Source organism: Ahaetulla prasina, chromosome 5, assembly GCF_028640845.1.
Source record: "Ahaetulla prasina isolate Xishuangbanna chromosome 5, ASM2864084v1, whole genome shotgun sequence".
Classification (NCBI taxonomy): Eukaryota; Metazoa; Chordata; class Lepidosauria; order Squamata; family Colubridae; genus Ahaetulla; species Ahaetulla prasina.
In genome coordinates this window covers 5,976,915-5,994,007 of record NC_080543.1, presented here as the reverse complement: position 1 = coordinate 5,994,007, position 17,093 = coordinate 5,976,915, and the positions used below count along the sequence as shown (strand labels likewise).

The window sequence follows — 17,093 nt, the reverse complement described above, 5'->3', positions numbered from 1 at the left end:
TAGTCCTGGGCATGAAAGGTAACTGGGTGAGTTTGGGCCAATCACCAGGAGACTATGAGTTCTAGTCCTTTCTTAGGTGTGAAAGCTGATTGGATGGGTTTTGACCAATCACAAGGAGATAGTGAGTTCTAGTCCTGCCTTAGGCGTGAAAGTTGACTCGGTGAGTTTGGGCCAATCACCAGGAGACGCTGAGTTCTAGTCCCGCCTTAGACATGAAAGCTGACTGGATGGGTTTTGGCCAATCATCAGGAGACAGTGAGTTCTAGTCCTGCCTTAGGCATGAAAGCTGACTGGGTGAGTTTGGGCCAATCACCAGGAGATGGTGAGTTCTAGTCCCGCCTTAGGCGTGAAAGCTGACTGGGTGAGTTTGGGTAAGACAGGACTATAACTCACAGTTTCCTGGTGATTAGCCCAAGGTGACCCAGCTGGGTTTCATTCCTAAGGCGGGACTAGAACTCACCAACTTCTGGTTTCTAGGCCAGCACACCTTAACCAGTACACCAAACTAGCTCTACATGTAATTGCTTCTTACTGAAATGGAGTAATGTTTAGCTAAAATGTTCGTTTCACTGCATCTCCAACAACATAAATTCAGTACGATCACTCCTAAGATATTATTGCTTGTTGGGAAAGATGTACTGCATCGAAGCTGTTGAAATTGCTGCATTTTTTCTGATCTCTCCTATTTTTTATTAATTAAATAAAAAAATTGAGGGGAAGGGGGAGGAAAACCAAAGAAAATCTTTTCCTGAGAGAGAGTTATATTCTGATGCTTCACACCACTGTTTTTCAAGCTTAGCAACTTTAAGACGTGAGGACTTCCAATTCCCAGAATTCCTTAGCCAGCATGGCTGCCTGGGGAATTCCGGGAGCTGAAGTCCACAAGCCTTCAAGTCGCGAAGTTCGAGAAACGTTGGGTTTACACTGCAAGGCAAACCGTGCGAAACCTGGAACGTCCTCCCCCATCTTCTCTCCTCTCTTCTCTTGTCTGTCGACAGCCCTCTACATCGTCCGTCGCTTCTGACGAGAAGGTCGATTACGTGCAGGTGGACAAAGAGAAGACGCAAGCTTTGCAGAGCACGATGCAGGAGTGGACCGACGTCCGGCAGTCGTCTGAGCCCAGCAAGACGGTGAAGCAGTAGCCCAGCAGGGGCGTGGCGGAGAAACCATAGAGGCTTCGAGTAATCAAGGAGAGAGCATCCCTTTGTCTCCCTTGCTGTGGACTTTCTCTTGGTCCTCTGTGGAGGCCGTTCGAGATCGGCAAGAGCGGTTCTGCTTTTGAAAACAAGCTTCTTCAGGTGAACATTTGGCTGAAAACCTGCATCAATCCTCCCAAAGGCATTTTTCGGTTATGGGTTAGCTGCTGGCTCTATCCCAAGGAATACTGGCTTCTCATCCACCTGCCCGTATCCAAACTTTCTTCAATCCACTTTCAACCTGCAGCTCTCTATTTTCGCATCCAGCACTTACTCTTTGCGGTTTCCTGCCGTCGGTTGGAACTTTCAGCCTGATTTCGGCCTCCTGGTTCTGCCTTTTAGAGAGGATGGTAATGATAATAATAATAATGATAATAATAATAATAATGGCCAGCTACTCACCCTAAGTGGATTTGATTTTCAGCAGTCTCTTTACGGAGCTGTCTCAGCTGTTATCGCTTCACACAAGGGCGAAGAAATCTCCAAGCAATGCCTTTATTTTCCCTCTCTGCTCTTTATGTAAATTTACCGTCGTGCGAATTCCTTCAAGTATGCAATTGTCCTTCGGAGGACAAGCATGTCGAGAAACAATCGCTGTTCACTGGTATAAATCAGCTTTTTGAAATGCATTACTCTGGAACTGAAAATAACTCCTCGTCCGCCATCTTCCCACTCAACAAGATTTTCTCCTGGGAATTTTAAGAATGGGACCCTGCTCTGGATGTTTTTGCAATAGTTTCCCCTTTGTGGGATATATGATATCGGTGTCCGAGATCTTACAATAGTTGAATCTGCGTTGGGCAGTATTTGGTACCTAGTGTGTGGTGTGTAGGACAGCATTTGATGTTGGACCTTTAGACTGATGGCTATAAAAGCCTTGATATTTAAAAGTCCATCCACTCTTGTGTTTCAAGCTGCGTTTTGATGCCTGGCTACCTATCTCAAGCACTCCTCCTTCCAAGCAAATATTCATTTTCAAAATAAGGGGCTCAAGCAATTGGGGCACTGGGCAAGAAGTTAGCAAGCCAGCGTTCGAGACCCGAGAACTGCCGTGGGACGGGGTTGAGCTCCCGTCTTTCTCTCTAGCTCTTGCCAGGGACATGAAAGGAGACCACCACCACCCCCAACTGGGCACCCCCAGGGCAACGGTGATGTCACCGGCTAATTCTTCCAATCCAGAAGCACCTCTGGGTTTCTGAAATGAATGCTCCCCCCCCCAAAAAAAAATATAACAATTCAAAATGCATCGTTGAATTTGGACTGTCACAATTTAAAAAGCTGACTGAGTTGCACAACGCGTTAACCCAGGGTCAAGTAAAGATGTAGCAGGTGCACTCGTGTGTGATGCTAGAACACATTTTGTGTTTGCTTAGATAGTGTTTCCCTCCATCCCCCCCCCCCGTATGGTTTTAGGACAGAGGTGGGGGTACCATGGCCCCTCCATGACTTGTGGACTTCTACTCCCAGAATTCCTGTGCCAGCCGGCTCAGGAATTCTGGGAGTCGAAGTCCACAAGTCATAAAAGGGCCATGGTCCCCACCTCTGGTTTAGGATATTGTGAATTGGGGTGTTGGGACGATAGGATTTCTGGGCCTGTGTGATTTGTGAATTAGACCAGAGGTCTCCAACCTTGGCAACTTTAAGACTTGTGGACTTTAACTCCCAGAATTCTCCACGAAGCATGCTTCAAGATGGGTGGATTTCAACTCCCAGAATTCCTTAGCTAGCATCCTTCAAGATACATAGACTTCAACTCCCATAATCCCTCAGCCAGCATGAGGCACAATTGATACATGATACCTGGGGAATTCTGGGAGTTGAAGTCCGCAAGTCTTAAAGTTGCCAAGGTTGGAGACCCCTGAATTAGACGATGGTTCGGTTCGGCGTTCAGAGTATTATGTGAATATAATTAAAGGGCTGAGGTTTACGGGAAAGAGACATACAGCACTGAACAACAAATTTCTATTTTACTCTTTTTCTGCAATACAGATAGTCCTCGTTTTACGACCACAACTGAGCCCAACAATTCCACTGCTTAGCAATAGTTAAATGGGTTTTGCTCCGTTTCATGGCCTTTCTTCCCACCATCGTTAAGTGAATCACTCCAGTTGGTAAATTAGTAACCTGGTTGTTAAGTGAATCTGGCTTCCCCATTGGCTTTGCGGGCCAGCAGGTCGCAAAAGGAGATCACGTGACCTCGGGACACCGCGGCCGTCATAAATATGAGACCGTTGCCAAGCCTCCAAATTTTGAGCACGGGGAAGCTTCAATGGTCGTAAGTGTGAAAAATGGTCACCAGTCCCTATTTCAGTGGTGGGATTCAAATAATTTAACAACTGGTTCTCTGTCCTAACGATTTCATCCAACAACCAGTTCACCAAACTGCTCAGAAAGTTAACAACCGGTTCTTCCGAAGGGGTGCGAACTGGTTGAATCCCACCACTGCCCGATTTTCAGTGCCGTAGTAACTTTGAATGGTCACTAAACAAACGGTTGTAACTCGAGGACTGCCTGTATTATCAGCCTACTCCTTCTCTAAGGTCTTTGTTGTTGCTCTCTGTTAATTCCTTATCCAAGGAAGTTTCCACTAGTTCATTGTTCAACGTCCTGATTTTACATCTATCTGTAAGAATCAAAATTACTTGATATTTGCTTATTGGTTAGATTAAGATCTGTTTGGGGGAACCGAATATATATACTGTTGTTAAGCGACTTTCCTGCATTGGAGATCTGTTGGCCGTCTCATTCAGACATGCACTTTAGAGAGAGTTTGTACAAAAAAACTCCAAACAAACCAAAATTTTGCTTTGCTTGTATCGATAGACCAAGGACAAACCTCAGTTCATAAACCTATTTCCTGTCTCAGAGCTGTATCCGTAAGGATTGAGGGTGTGATCCTAAACAACCTATGCAGGTTTAATCCAAGGTGCTTTCCCCCCCACAGAAGTGATCTTAGGGCTTCCATTCAAATGCCTTTCCCCCCGAGCGCCTGCCGTTCGTTTGTTTTTTCCCGTCCTCTCTCTTTGCAGAGTTCTGAGTTCGGGTTCTGCTGCTTTTACCAAGGAAAACCCTCTGTGCCAGGTTCACACAACCTTTGCGGAGCTAAACTGTGACTGGCTACTTCCTGGCTCGATGCATAATTCGGCGAGCTTTACGAGTTCCAACCAACAAGATTCATTCACATAGCCACCTATTCAGCTAACCACGGTTTGCTGGCTGCATGGAAACCTAGCCTACGGGATACAGTTGTTGTCCTGAGTTTGTGACTGTTAAAATAATTCTACCTTGACAAAAAAAAAAATTTGTCTTAAAACCTGCGTAGCTCGCTCTGTTAATTCCAGGGGGCAGTTTTCCTCTTACAGCATCCTATGATTCCGCTTTTTTAAAATGTAAGATTTTTGCAGAGTTAGGATAGACCATCTTGAGTTTTTGCATTTGATTTCCAATTTCAGATCATAAAATGTGTCTCTTGTCCATAAAGGTAGGAAAAGGGGCGATGTCCAGTGGTGGGCTGCTGCCAGTTCGGACTGGTTCGGGCGAACCGGTAGTTCCAATCAGGGTGGCCCCACCCACCCACCCTGGCGCTATCACGTCCTATACAATTGCCGGTTTTCCGATGCCACGATTTGCAAATGTGAGCACGTGCACACAGAGCCGCCGCACATGCGTAGTGCCTTCCATGCATGCGCAGAGCGTCAAAAACAGGGCGTGATTACATCTGGGTAGATAGGAAGAGTCTCCCGCCGCCGCCACTACCGGATTTCCCAAATCGGATCGAACCGGCTGAATACCAACAATGCTGCACACGCTCACTCACATTTTCTGTTCCGGGCGAACCGGTTGGTATAAGGGCAGCAGCCCACCCCTGACGATGTGTCTTTTGGGATCCACTCTTTAAATCAGATTTCGAATTTCCCAACCTTGCTGATTTCCAAGGATGTGAAACTTTCAAGCCCAGAATTCCACAGCCAATATGGCCGTTGATGGGAATTCTGGGAGTTGAAGTCCGTTTCAGTCCTGGAGGCCATTTTTTGTTGATTTCCACATATGTGAAACTTTCAAGCCCAGAATTCCACAGCCAATATGGCCGTTGATGGGAATTCTGGGAGTTGAAGTCCGTTTCAGTCCTGGAGGCCATCTTTTGGTGATTTCCACATATGTGAAACTTTCAAGCCCAGAATTCCACAGCCAATATGGCCGTTGATGGGAATTCTGGGAGTTGAAGTCCGTTTCAGTCCTGGAGGCCATTTTTTGGTGATTTCCACATATGTGAAACTTTCAAGCCCAGAATTCCACAGCCAATATGGCCGTTGATGGGAATTCTGGGAGTTGAAGTCCGTTTCAGTCCTGGAGGCCATCTTTTGGTGATTTCCACATATGTGAAACTTTTCAAGCCCAGAATTCCACAGCCAATATGGCCGTTGATGGGAATTCTGGGAGTTGAAGTCCGTTTCAGTCCCGGAGGCCATCTTTTTCTTTGGATCTTCAGGGCTGCCAAATTCAGGGGTGTTACTTGGAACCCTGAGAGTCCGTACACCTCGAAGTTGCCCAAATTGTGGAATATTGCTTTAGACCCTTATTCATTACTGAACACATGAGATAAATAGTGAATTGAAGATCAGGTGATGTCGTTTTAAGCAGAGAGAGAGAGAAAATAACCAGAGAATTTTTCAGTATCTTAAGAATTCTTTTACAAGTCAGGGGCTTTCAATGTTGGCCACTTTAAGACTTGTGGACTCCAACTCCCAGAATTCCTCAACCATGCAACTTTAAGACTTGTGGACTTCAATTCCCAGAATTCCTCAGCCAGCCATGCTGGTTTGGGAATTCTGGGAGTTGAAGTCCGCAAGTCTTAAAAGTTGAGAGCCCTAGACAAGATTACTCATTGAATGTTCACATTTTCCTCTAAGTTGCTCTCACCTTAACCCGGAGATTCTTAAGCATTGTGGTGACCATCATCCCAGAAAAATAAACTTTTAAGTGAACTTTCCTATATATAAAATAAATGATTTGATTGGGGTTAGGGTTGGGCAAGAAATAAATAGACCAATTTTAATCATTAGGTTTTATGATACCAAACAGAACAAGGAGAGGGACTTAAAAGGCCAACTTGATTCCTGACAACCTCATGGACCAATTGATTTCCTCGTGGTGCCCCATCCAGGTCTGATTTGACTTAGCTTCTGAGCCCACATAAAATCAACACTGCCGTCTTTTTTTTTTTTTTTTATAAAAAGTTTTATTTTTACAATCATATCAAATAATTCATCCAATGTACAGTTATATACAATTAGTCGGGCTTGCCCAGTCACCACCCCCCTTTTTAACACTCTTCCCTCTTCTACCTTCTTCTACTTTCCAGACCTTCCTCTCCTTCTCTTATCTACATCCTCTCCTCCCTCCACCCTCCACCTTCCTTCTCCCTCTTCTACCCCTCTTCCTACACTGCCGTCTTTAAAACACTGATACAAGGGTACAACTATATAAAATACAGGTAGTCCTTTACTTACGACCGCAATTGAGCCCCAAATTTTCGTCGCTAAGCAATATAGTAGTTAAACAAGCCACAGTTCTTCCTGCCACAGTTGTTAAGTGGATGACTGAAGTTGTTACGGTTGTTAAGCGAATCTGGCTGCCCCGATGATTTTGCTTGTCAGAAGGTCGTAAAAGGGGATCACATGACCCCAGGATACTGCAACCCTCCTAAATACATGCCAATTGCTAAGCGTCGGAATTCTGATCATGTGACCACGGGGATTCTGCAACGGTCGTTAAGTGTGAAAAATTGTGATGAGTCACCTTTTTTTTTTTGGGTCCAGTCACGTCGTTAACTACTTTTTAATTTTATTTGTCCCCTCCCAGTAATCAGAACTGGGTCGTTAAGTATCTTTGGAAGGGGTCCGGCATAACTTCGAATAGTCACAGCGAGGACAATTAACCCGTGGAACAGCTTGCCTCCAGAAGTTGTGGGTGCTCCATCATTGGATGATTTTAAGAAGAGACTAGACAGTCACTTATCTGAAATGGTATTGGTTCTCCTGCTTGAGCAGAGAGGGTTGGACTAGAAGACCTCTAAGGTCCCTTCCAGCTTATTCTATTTTTTTTTTTTATTTACATTTATATCCCGCCCTTTTCCGAAGACTCAGGGCGGCTTACAGTGTATAAGGCAATAGTCTCATTCTATTTGTATATTTACAAAGTCAACTTATTATTCTATTCTATTCTATTTTTTTTTATTTGCATTTATATCCCGCCCTTCTCCGAAGACTCAGGGTGGCTTACATTATGTCAAGCAATAGTCTTCATCCATTTGTATATTATATTACAAAGTCAATTTTTATTGCCCCCAACAATCTGGGTCCTCATTTTACCTACCTTATAAAGGATGGAAGGCTGAGTCAACCTTGGGCCTGGTGGGACTTGAACCTGCAGTAATTGCAAGCAGCTGCTGTTAATAACAGACTGCATTAGCCTGTTGAGCCACCAGAGGCCCTATTCTATTCTATTCTATTCCATTCCATTCCACTCCATTCCATTCCATTCCATTCTTCATGATCTGCTGTCTCATGAGATGTGAAGAAAAGCAGATTATAAACAGTTTCATGGCTGCCCTGTTCATCCCAGTCAAAAGATTGAGGAGCACCGGGCCGCAGGTTCTCCGAGGTGTAGGTGCCTACAGAGGGATGGAGAAGATGGGAAGATGCCTCCGTTGAATAGGAGGTCACCTAGTTTGGGTAATGAAACATCTGCAAGAAAACCACCGAGCTGTGAGAGCACCAAAAACCTCCTGGGTTGAGTGTCCTTTAGAGCAAGGGTCTCCAACCTTGGCAACTTTAAGCCTGGCGGACTTCAACTCCCAGAATTCCTCAGCCAGCTTTGCTGGCTGGGGAATTCTGGGAGTTGAAGTCTGCCAGGCTTAAAGTTGCCAAGGTTGGAGACCCCTGCTTTAGAGACTCCATCAACTGAACATGCACAGCAAAACCTACCCAATTAGAAGACCTTCTGACCTTTTCCTGACCCTCCTGGGTATCAGAGGACCAGATTACAGTCCTCAACTTGCAATAATTCATTTAGTGGCCTTTCAAAGTTACAGCGGCACTGATTTACGGCCGTTTTTCATACAACCGTTGCGTCAACTCCGTGGTGTCGCGTGATCGAAATTCGGCCGCTTGGCGAGCGTCTCCTATTTACGACGGTGGCAGTGTCTCAGGGTCATGCGATCGATCGCCTTTTGGCGACCTCCCGACAAAGCAAAGTGGTCGGGGAAGCCAGATCCACTCAACCACCGCGTTACTCACTCAGCAACCGCCGTGATCCGCTTAACAACGGTCGCAAGGAAGGTCTAAAACAGGGGCAAAACTCCACTGTTTTTGCTGAGCCATGGAAATTTTGGGCTCCATTGCGGACGGAAGTCGAGGATACCTGCAAAGATCGACACAATTTGTTTGTTTTTTTGAAGACAGGGTTCATTCAGGTAACGGATGAATTATAGCATTGGCCAGATTTGTGTCACTATTTAGGTATTAAGAGAGTTTTGTTTTGTTTTTTGGACAAGGACAATTTTTTGGGTCTTTTTGTCCAAGAAACAACGATGTTTATTATTTTGCTGGGAATGTCCTAAATCGAACGATTGGCAAGAGGCTGGGTGTTCTTTTTATTTTATATTTTATTTTGCTTTTCCTCTGGGGGTATGGGAAGGGGGCGATGTTTATTTCCTTACAAAAACCCTTATTTTCAAAATTATATATATATAAATAGATGTACAGTATGTTTTTGTCTCGTGGTATTCGTGTTTGAGCTGAATGTTCCTTCCTCTCTCTTTTTTTTAGCCACTGTGGTTTCCACATCCTTAAATTATTAATTTATTCCATGTGAGCTGCAGTTGAAAGACGAGGACAATCGTCCTGCGAAACCGAAGTTGCGCTTAACTTAGTTCCTACTTTAAAAATTAACCACTTGCTGTTAATAAATGTGATATACGGCTGAAAAGGAATACACTACTTTGCTCTCGTGTGTTTAATCGCCACAATTAGGAGCCTAACCGCTCCCGAAATGGGTTGGTTATAATTTTTTCGATAAGCAATAATTTGGTGAAGGACTTTTCATAGGTGCGCGGAGATGTTACGAGCACGAGGGGTGGTATTGACTTTACCTTCGCTACCGGTTCGCAAATGCGGGCTTCGCTCGCACACGCCGCCTCTGCGCATGCGCAAAGCGTCAAAAACTGTACGTGATGATGTCCGGGCAGGTGGGCGGAGCCTCCTGCAGCCACTGCTACTGGTTTGCCCAAACTGGATAGACCCAGCTGAATACCACCACTGATGAGCACCCTGTAAGAACAGATAGTGGAATACCAGGTAGTCCTCGACTTAACGACCACAATGGAGCCCGAAATTTATGTGGCTGAAGCAGGGGTGAAATCTGTGGGCGTGGCTTAATCGGTGGGTGTGGCTTGGTGGTCAGGTAACTGAATGAGCATGGCCAATAATAATAAATAATAAAAATAATAAACAAAGTATACAAAACTTGGGAGCGCACCAGTCTATCTTCTTTAAAAATAGAGGCACGGTCTACTAATTGCCTTTTTTGGGGAGGCACTGGTCTACCTTCTTTAAAAATAGAGGCACTGGTCTACTAATTGCCTTTTTTGGGGAGGCACCGGTCTACCTTCTACAACATTGTTTTCTGGCAAAGCTCAAATGCCTTTGCTGGTCTGTTTTAAGCCTAATGGGAGGGGCCAATCATCTCTTGGCCTTACTCCTGAGTTGTCCTTTTTGCTTGAGCTGCTCTTGCCTTCTGGCAGTTCTTCTCATGTGTGCATTAGGAACAGGCTCTCCTGTTCCTCTGCCTCACTACTATCAGTCTCTGGAGGCTCTGGAGTCCGCACCTCACTTCCCGATGGCCCTGGCCCCACCTCAGCCTCATTCCTGTCCGACTCCGTTGCCAGCTCTGTAGGCTGCTGACAGACCACAACAAGGTCATAAAAAGTGACCCCGTGACCCCCGGGATATTGCAACCGTCATAAATACAAGTCCGTTGCCAAGCGTCTGAATTTTGATGATGTGACCACGGAGACGACGCAACGGTCGTAAGTGTGAAAAACGATCGTAAGTCACTTTTTTTTCCAGAGCTCTTGCAACTTTGCAGGGTCACCCAGAGAACTGTTGTAAGGCGAGGATTACCTGTTTTACCTTTTTAAACCACTGCAACAGAGGTGTAGCCTCCCACATCTTCTGAAAGCCCAGGTGTTTTATTCCCATAATAGCAGATGCGTCTTCTAAAAGTGAGCGAGCTTTGATCCAACGCCTAAAGAACTGCCAGAGAAATCTTGATGCTTAATAGCAAGAGCACTTAGACTTACATACCGCTTTATAGCCCTCTTTAAGCGGTTTACAGAGTCAGCCTCTTGCCCCCAACAATCTGGGTCCTCATTTTACCCACCTCGGAAGGATGGAAGGTGGAATCAATCTTTAACCGGTCAGGATCGAACTCCTGGCAGTCAGCAGAGTTAGCATGCAATACTTATAATATAATATAATATAATATAATATAATATAATATAATATAATATAATATAATATAATATAATATAATATAATAATAAAATAATATAATATAATATAATATAATATAATATAATATAATATAATATAATATAATATAATATAATATAATATAATATAATATAATATAATATAATATAACAGAGTTGGAAGGGACCTTGGAGGCCTTCTAGTCCAACCCCCTGCCCAGGCAGGAAACCCTACACCATCTCAGTCAGATGGTTATCCAACATTTTCTTAAAAATTTCCAGTGTTGGAGCATTCACAACTTCTGAAGGCAAGTCGTTCCACTTATTAATTGTTCTGTCAGGAAATTTCTCCTTAGTTCTAAGTTGCTTCTTTCTTTGATCAGTTTCCACCCATTGCTTCTTGTTCTACCCTCAGGTGCTTTGGAGAATAGCTTGACTCCCTCTTCTTTGGTGCAGCCCCTGAGATATTGGAACACAGCTATCATGTCTCCCCTAGTCCTTCTTTTTATTAAACTAGACATACCCAGTTCCTGCAACCGTTCTTCATATGTTCATTCTCACCACTGTGCCACCACAGCTTAGATAGCAATAGCAATAGCACTTAGACTTATATACCGCTTTACAGCCCTCTTTAAGCGGTTTACAGAGTCAGCCTATCGCCCCCAACAATCTGGGTCCTCATTTTACCGACCTCGGAAGGTTGGAAGGCTGAGTCAACCTTGAGCCGGTCAGGATCGAACTTCCTGGCAGTCAGCAGAGTTAGTCTGCAATACTGCACTCTAACCACTGTGCCACCAGGAAGGAGAATGAGAAGGGGAATAAGAGAGGACAGAGGGAGGGAGGGGAGGGAGGGAGGAATAGCAATGGCATATTGCCTCCAACAATCTAGGTCCTCATTTTACTGACCTCGGAAGGATGGAAGGTTGAGTCAACCTTGAGCCACTCGGGATCGAACTGTAGGCAGCTGGCAGAGCCAGCCTACAATACTGCATTCTAAACACTGTGCCACCATGGCTCCTTCCTTCCTTCCTTCCTTCCTTCCTTCCTTCCTTCCTTCCTTCCTTCCTTCCTTTCCTTCTTAAATAGCAATAGCAGACTTATATGCCGCTTCGCAGTGCTTTACAGACCTCTCTAACCGGTTTACAGAGAGTCAGCCTTTTGCCCCCAACAATCTGGGTCCTCATTTTACCGACCTTGGAAAGGATGGAAGGCTGAGTCAACCTTGAGCCTGGTGAGATTCAAACTGCCAAATTGCAGGCAGCCGGCAGTCCGCAGAAGTAGCCTGCAGTAATGCGCTCTGACCATTGCACCACCACAGCAAAATAAACCAATAGGGACATGGATTTTTGGCCTACCGAGACGTGTACGTTCCATTTTGCAGAAGTTCAATCCATTAGCCAGCCAATAAGCCTCTGGTGGCTCAGACTGCTAAGACAGTCTGTTATTAACACAACTGCTTGCAATTACTGCAGGTTCAAGTCCCACCAGGCCCAAGGTTGACTCAGCCTTCCATCCTTTATAAGGTAGGTAAAAGGAGGACCCAGATTGTTGGGGGGGCAATAAAAGTTGACTTTGTATATAAATATATAAATAGAATGAAGACTATTGCTTGACATAGTGTAAGCCGCCCTGAGTCTTCGGAGAAGGGCGGGATATAAATGTAAATAAAAAATAAATAAATCAAGATCTGGATTATCTAGAACTTGTTCATGTATTTATTCGTGTATTTATTTAATTTTGAAATTGAAGCTGAAAAAAGTAAGAGATTTCCTGAAGCAGAGTTAAGAGGCCAAATGATAAGCAAACCCGTGGATGGTGTTGAATAGAATGTATGTATCAGCCTTCCCCTATCTGGACCATTTGATCCCAACTACAGGTAGTCCTCAACTTACGACCACAAGTGAGCCCAGAATTTTAGGTCGTTAAGGGAGAAATTTGTTCAGCGTTTTCCCCCATCTTATGACTGTCCTTGCCACGTTTGTTAAGTGAATCGCTGCAGTTGTTGAATTAATAACACGGTTGTTAAGCGAATCTGGTTTCCCCACTGACTTTGCTCATCAGAAGGTCGCAAAAGGGGATCGTGTGGCTCCAAGCCGTCACACGACAAGCCGGAGCCGTCATAGACGTGAGTCAGTTGTCAAGCACCCTAAATTAATGCCAATCATGAGGCTACAAGGATCGTAAGTGCGAAAACGGTCGTAAGTCACTTTTTCCAGTGCCGCGTAACTTCAAACAGTCGCTAAAGGACCTGTTGTAAGTCGAGGACTACCGGTATAGAATAACATCCAGCCCATAAAATTGGAGAAAAATGAAGTCACAACACTTGTTTATTGGACGACAATAAACTTGGGAAGTTTGAGCGTTTAAGCCTTTTTAAGTTCCCCGGCGTACGACCACAACTGACACCTGTCTCGCTTAGCAACACAAATGTTGGCCTCAATTGCAGTCGTAAGTTGAGGACTGAATGTATATTTCTCTTTGGCTGTAGCTGTTACAAAGGGACATTACTTCTGCCTCTTGCTAGCAGTGAGTTCTGCGGGAACGAGGCCTTATCGGTACCCTAACAGGTGACAACGGCAGGTTAGATATTTGAGAAAGATTTATCAAATCCAAGTTCTTTGATATCTGGCACAGAGAAGGAAAAGAAGAGACCAATCACGTGAATTAGTTTATCACAGTACGATTAAATATTGCAGTGGCCTAGAGGCGGAGCGCTCATCTCACAATCGGGAGGCTGTGAGTTCGATCCTAGGTAGAGGCAGATATTTTTTCTCTCTGGGCCACAATGAGAATATATCTGCTGAACAAAACTCCGCCCTGGCAACAGGAAGGGCATCCGGCCATTAAAACACTCCGCTAACTCCATTCAGTTGCCCACCCCCGCAATATTATGGGGGTCGTTAAATGAAGACGATAGTACGATTAAATATGAACTAGAATCTTTGCTAAGCCTTCTTCTTAACCAAATCTACCTCACACGTTATTTTCCTTGGAAAACAGTTAACAGAATAACGGAGTGGGAAGGGACCTTGGAGGTCTTCTAGTCCACCCCACCCACCCCCTGTTCAAACAGGAGACCCTCTGCCATTTCAGTCCAATGGTGGTCCAATCTCTCCTTTAAAAAAAAAACCTCCAGGGATGGCGCACCTACAACGTTTGGAGGGAAGCCATTCCCATCGTTATACGGCCAGTTGCCAAAAAAAATTCTCTTTTTTCTCACAATTTTGCTTTGGGAAGCTGGACGTTTCCTTGAGCTGTGGATTAAAATTTGTATCCAGAGTCACACTCCCTGCATAGACAAAGAACTTACCAACTAAAACAGACCTGAGTATTTGATGGCCCTCAGGCCACATCTGGACTGTTCTCTGTCCCTTTCCAGGCTGTGTGGATTGTTTTCATTCTGAAGGCAACAATTATTATTATTATTATTATTATTATTATTATTTGCAATTTAACGGAATCTTAACAGAATAACAGAGTCGGGAGGGACTTTAGAGGTCTTCTAGTCCAACCCCCTGCTCAAGCAGGAGACCCTATACCCAGTGGTGGGATTCAGCCAGTTCGCACCACTTCGGCAGAACCGGTTGTTAACTTTCTGAGCAGTTTGGCAAAGTTTGGTTGTTGGAAGAAATCATTAGGGCAGAGAAGCGGTTGTTAAATTACTTGAATCCCACCACTGCCTATATCCTTTTAGACAAATGATTGTCCACTCTCTTGTTAAAAAACCTCCAGAACCACCCACGACTTCTGAAGGCAGGCCGTTCCACAGATTAAGTGTTCTCACTAACCAGGCTTTTAACATATCCTGGTTTAGGATGACGTGCGAACCTGTACACTGAATATGCGGACCCCAGCATCTAGAACATATCACAGTTTCTTAGCCTGTCTGCCCTTTCGTGAAGAACTAGAGTTTGTCTGGCTTTAACTTAGCCCATATGGAATCTAAGTATGTCTTGTAAACCACAATTCATGGCTTAGCAACTTTTAAGATGGGAGGACTTAACAGAGTTGGAAGGGACCTTGGAGGTCTTCTAGTCCAACTCCTTGCTCAAGCAGGAGACCGTGTGCCATTCCAGACAAATGGTTTTCCAGTCTCTTCTTAAAAACCTCCAGCAGAACTTTCTGAAGGCAAGTTCTTCCACTGATTAATTGTTCTAACTGTCAGGAAATTCCTCCTTAGTTCCAGATTGCTTCTCTCCTTGATTAGTTCCCGTCCATTGCTTCCTGTCCTACCTTCAGGGGCTTTGGAGAATAGCGTTTACGTATGTCCGTGCGTACATGCCTACACACCTTCACAGCCCTGTGGGTTCAGCCCTCCGTAAGTCCCAGGTTGTCGCGCGACCCTCGAGAAAATGAATTGCCCAACCCTGCATTAACGAGGCCACAATGAACATTGCCCCCCCCCCTTCAGTGAGGACACATCATCGAGATGCCGACTTGGTAGGCCTCAAAAGTTGAAACCGTGACACCGTCTTCCTCCTACTTCCAGGAAGTGCACTTTTAGGACAGGTTGAGGTCACCTGGTCACGGTGGCTCCAGAAAACGTCGCTGCCCATAGTTTCGAGGAAGAATAAACAACGATCATTCTCTCCCTCCAATCCTGGTTTGACTTCCAAGGCCACAAGGTCAAGGTGAAGGAGTCCCCATACTTGATGGGTTGAAGGATTAACCATCTGCTTTGGGAAAAAGGGCTAAAAGACCAGTCCATGGAACGACCCCGATCCACCTCCACCGGGATCATGGCTGCAACCCCCTGAGGCGCCTTCGTCGTCCTCGTGGTCATCTCTGTCGAGATCTTTCCACCAAATGGAAGAGTTAGGCAAAGCTGAAATGTAAACTTTTCTACTTCTGGCTTGCTTTTCTTGTTCCTGTGGATGAGAAAAAAGAGACACACGGCCAGAAAAAAACCTGTTGTGACTCCAGCCCCCGAATCTGGCCCCATGCTCGAAAGTGATTCCGAGAGTGAGGGGGAAGGGCCGGTAAGGCTTACCTCAGGAGCATCAATTCCTTTGGCCTGGCTCCAGGAGCCAGACCCAGACCAGTTGGAGGACGTAATGAGGCCGTCATCCCCTGATTCCTCCCTTCCCCAGGCTACGCCTTCAGACCCAGCTGACAATAATAATAATCAAGCTTGGCTTGACCCGCGCTTCAGATGATTACAGAGGCGGTATCATCAAAGGGAAGGATGGGGCAGGAGCCTCATCCCACAGGATATATAAGGAGCTTTGGGACTGCTCTCACTCCACGGGAAGCAAAAGTTTAGCTGAACCATTTCAAAAAGAGCTGAAAGTCTTGCTACATGAGTCATTTGTTAGAACTTTGGCAGGCAGCTGCGATTTCTCTGCCAGGACTGATAAGAGCCATGAATCCACTGGCTGAAGGCCAGCTCGTTAATCCGAAGTGGGGAAGGAGTCAGAACAAAACCACGCACACACACGTATACACATGCAACACACACAAAACCCAGCTCAAGCAAGCACATAAATCTCCAGTTAATTAAATGGTGGTGTGGGGGAGAAATCCTAACTGGGAGGAAGTCTCAAAGGTGCTTTTTCTGAAGGCCACTGGACTTCCTTGTTTTTTCTTTTGAAGATGTTTCGCTTCTCCTCCAAGAAGCTTCTTCAACTCTGACAGGATCGTGGGGAATGGATAGCGGCAGGGGTGAAATGCTCCCAGTTAGGACTGGATTGCCCGATCCAGTAGCGATGGCGGTGGGTGGTTCGGAGAACCGGTAGCAAAAATCCTTGCCCCCGACATGCCCGGCTGAGCCGCGCGATCATCAGAGGTTCTTTTTTTACTTTTAAAAGCATTTTTTCTTCAGCCGAAAAAATGTTTTTAAAAGTAAAAAAAAAAAAAAGCCTCTGATGATCATGCAGCTCAGCTGGGATCGTCAGAGGCTTTTAAAAGCATTTTTTCTACAACCTCTTCGGCCGAAGAGGTTGTGGAAAAAAATGCTTTTAAAAGGCTCCTCTGACGACCCAGCTGAGTTGCCTGATCGTTCCTTTTAAAGGCAAAATGCTTTGGCTGAAGAGGTGGTAGAAAAATGCTTTTAAAAGCCTCTGATGACTCAGCTGGGATTGCCAGAGCCTTTTAAAAGCATTTTTTCTTTTCTTTTTCTTTCTGTTGTAGAAAAAATGCTTTTAAAAGTTAAAAAAAAAGTTGGCCACACCCACCCAGTCACATTACGCCCACCCACCCACCAAGCCACGCCCACGGAACCGGTAGTAACAAATTTTACATTTCATCCCTGGATAGTGGGAAATGGACGCTGAAGAAACTTCTTGGATGAAAAGCGAAACATCTTCCAAAGAAAAAACAAGAAAAGTCTGATGGACTGTCTGCTAAAATAAAGCCAGCTCATGGCT

General features: G+C 45.0%; 2 protein-coding genes across 5 annotated transcripts in view; one reads left to right on the top strand and one right to left on the bottom strand.

The window, feature by feature from the left end:
• The window catches only part of GAB2 (GRB2 associated binding protein 2), a 197,827-nt gene extending 187,124 nt beyond the window's left edge, over nucleotides 1-10,703 (top strand). For 2 of the 4 annotated variants that reach the window (XM_058186878.1, XM_058186879.1), the window contains exon 10: nucleotides 999-10,703. In XM_058186878.1, coding sequence (XP_058042861.1) covers nucleotides 999-1,142 — 144 coding nt within the window. In that variant the 3' untranslated portion in view covers nucleotides 1,143-10,703. The remainder of the gene's footprint in view (nucleotides 1-998) is intronic. The other 2 variants (XR_009155561.1, XR_009155560.1) reach the window with 2 other exon arrangements.
• Nucleotides 10,704-10,906: 203 nt separating this feature from the next.
• The window catches only part of USP35 (ubiquitin specific peptidase 35), a 35,427-nt gene continuing 29,240 nt past the window's right edge, over nucleotides 10,907-17,093 (bottom strand). The window contains exon 11 of the mRNA XM_058186877.1: nucleotides 10,907-15,596. Coding sequence (XP_058042860.1) covers nucleotides 15,420-15,596 — 177 coding nt within the window. The 3' untranslated portion in view covers nucleotides 10,907-15,419. The remainder of the gene's footprint in view (nucleotides 15,597-17,093) is intronic.